This window comes from Lucilia cuprina, chromosome 4, assembly GCF_022045245.1.
Source record: "Lucilia cuprina isolate Lc7/37 chromosome 4, ASM2204524v1, whole genome shotgun sequence".
NCBI lineage: Eukaryota > Metazoa > Arthropoda > Insecta > Diptera > Calliphoridae > Lucilia > Lucilia cuprina.
The window spans coordinates 93,503,584-93,506,089 of NC_060952.1; the positions used below are offsets into that span (position 1 = coordinate 93,503,584).

The window sequence follows — 2,506 nt, forward strand, 5'->3', positions numbered from 1 at the left end:
AACTGAACTAGAACTGAACTAGAACTAAACTAGAACTGAACTAGAACTGAACTAGAACTGAACTAGAACTGAACTAGAACTGAACTAGAACTGAACTAGAACTGATCTGGTGTCCCTGAAATATATTGTTTAAGGAAAATTTTTGTTTTATAAAACTTTTGTGCTAGTTTCCATAAACTGTCCCTTTTACATCCTGAATTATTTCTTAATTTTATCAAATTTAAGAAATTCTTTTCCATACCCTGTTTTTTACATAATGTTCCTTTCTAGGTGGTTGTTTTTTTATCATTTCCTAATTACATGTTTAATTAATAATAAATAACATTAAATATACATTTATAATTTTTTAACTTTTTAATTTAGGTTTTTTTAAAAATTTTGCTAATTTGTTTTTTGCTTTAAATTCTAACAAATTTTCATTACTTTTTCTTACGAAGTATTAAAACTATTTTCAATTTAAATCTTTGGTTTCAAATTTGTAACAATTTTTTAATTTTTTTCGTTCTGCTCTTAAACAACCAAATGTGAGACATCACTTGTATAACCCGGTGAATATTTCGGTGGCATTAAATTACCCGGTTGTTGTTTAATTCTACCCAGAAGAGGTCCATGTACCTTTGGTGAATGTTTAGGTTTTGAGGGATCTAAGTAACGACGATTTCTTAACATATCATTATGATCACCGATCCAAGCATTTTCTGGTGCTCTAGGTCCTAAACGATGATAACGTCTTTTGTCCACGGAATAGCTAATGGTTCCGGGATTGGCATTAAGACCCACATTATATTGTCGTTGCATAGCCAGGGAAGTTCGAATAGTTTTCCGTTTCTGTTGTGGAAATTTTTAATTAGTGTTAGGAAAGTTTTTTTTGAGTTAAATTACCTCTATAGTTCCTCTCCATTTGGCGGCAGCATGTCTGGCTATATCCATTCGTTTTTGTTTTTTCACTTGATGTCTTTTGTATATCACTTCGATTATGATTAGACCCACTCCTATAGCCACGCCTGCTGCCACTAATATGAACACCCCTGCCATATTCTTTAAACCCAAAGTATTGGGCGTCTTTTCAAATTGCTCACATTGTTGGGCATTTCCATGGAAAATCCAAGCCTTATCTAGAGCCTCCATGAAACCACCTGGAAGTTGGTAAAATATAAAAATATGGATATAATAGTTGCTGTTCTTTAGCTTAATAAATTGGGGAACTGAACTATAACTAGAACTGAACTAGAACTGAACTAGAACTGAACTAGAACTGAACTAGAACTGAACTAGAACTGAACTAGAACTGAACTAGAACTGAACTAGAACTGAACTAGAACTGAACTTGAACTGAACTTGAACTGAACTAGAACTGAACTAGAACTGAACTAGAACTGAACTAGAAGAGAACTAAAAATGTTAAAGTTTAAAAAAAAACATGTAGATTATTTTATCAATTACAAATTTGTGGCTATTTACTATATTTATTAATTAATTTTATTATGAAAGAGAAGAATTGCTACTACTAGCAGCACCTGATATACGCATTTATTTCTCTATTGGTAACAGTAATAAAATCGCTTTTAACAGATTTTTATCGGTTTTATCTAGTTTTCGCAGACAGAATGCTTTTTGTTGTTGCTGCAATATTATTTGAAATCCACAACTTCTTGTGCTCTAAATATTTAAGTTAAATCGACTATGATTGTATTAATTTTTGTTTGTATTTAATTTTTTCACCTTTGTAGGAACAATAAAAAAATTTAAAAATTTTAACAATTTAAATTTAACAGACAATTGTAAAAAAATAAAAAAAAATGCAAATAATAAAAAACGTCATTTAGAGAAGCCTTGTAGGGTTTTGATCGATATGTATGTATGTATTTTATGTTCAATTTTTTTTACGTTTGTTAAGTTATTTTAAATAAATTACCTTATTATTTTACTCCATAAATATTATCAGTCAATTGTCATGAGTTTGTTTAAACACTTCATTTGGATGTAATATTTATTTATTTACTTCTCTCGTCAGAAATTTTTAATGTTACTGACCTTTTTTATAGAAAATAATATGTCGGAATATATATTTCAAGATTTAAGTATAAATGTATGTGCATACATATATGTACGTATGTAGACGGGAATAGATAATGTCTAAAATGCATATGTAATAGATAAGAATAATTTATTGAATGCTTGAAACTCGATTAGCGGCTTCTTATCAAAATCTTAATGAAGCAATTTAGTTTCAAAATAATTTCTGTAAACTTTAATGCAATTTTTTATAATTCTATTTTGGGAAATAGAATAGAAATCAAGGTTTAACCTTAAAACTCTTTTATGACAGTATCGATCTTAGAAGTACATATTCAAAGTAATTTGAATAGTATTGCAGTGGAATTTAGTAATATAGTTTTAGTTCAGTTCTAATTCAGTTCTAGTTCAGTTCTAGTTAAGTTCTAGTTCAGTTCTAGTTCAGTTCTAGTTCAGTTCTAGTTCAGTTCTAGTTCAGTTCTAGTTCAGT

At 29.1% G+C, this 2,506-nt stretch overlaps 1 protein-coding gene across 1 annotated transcript; it reads right to left on the bottom strand.

Moving 5' to 3' along the window:
• Nucleotides 1-89: 89 nt before the first annotated feature.
• Nucleotides 90-1,132, bottom strand: LOC124419571 (glutamate [NMDA] receptor subunit 1-like). Its single transcript, XM_046949600.1, has 2 exons — nucleotides 883-1,132; nucleotides 90-828 (listed from the first exon to the last, which is right to left on the bottom strand). The coding sequence occupies exons 1-2, from the start codon at nucleotides 1,126-1,128 to the stop codon at nucleotides 511-513; spliced, it is 564 nt and encodes a 187-aa protein (XP_046805556.1). The 5' UTR covers nucleotides 1,129-1,132; the 3' UTR covers nucleotides 90-510.
• Nucleotides 1,133-2,506: the final 1,374 nt, after the last annotated feature.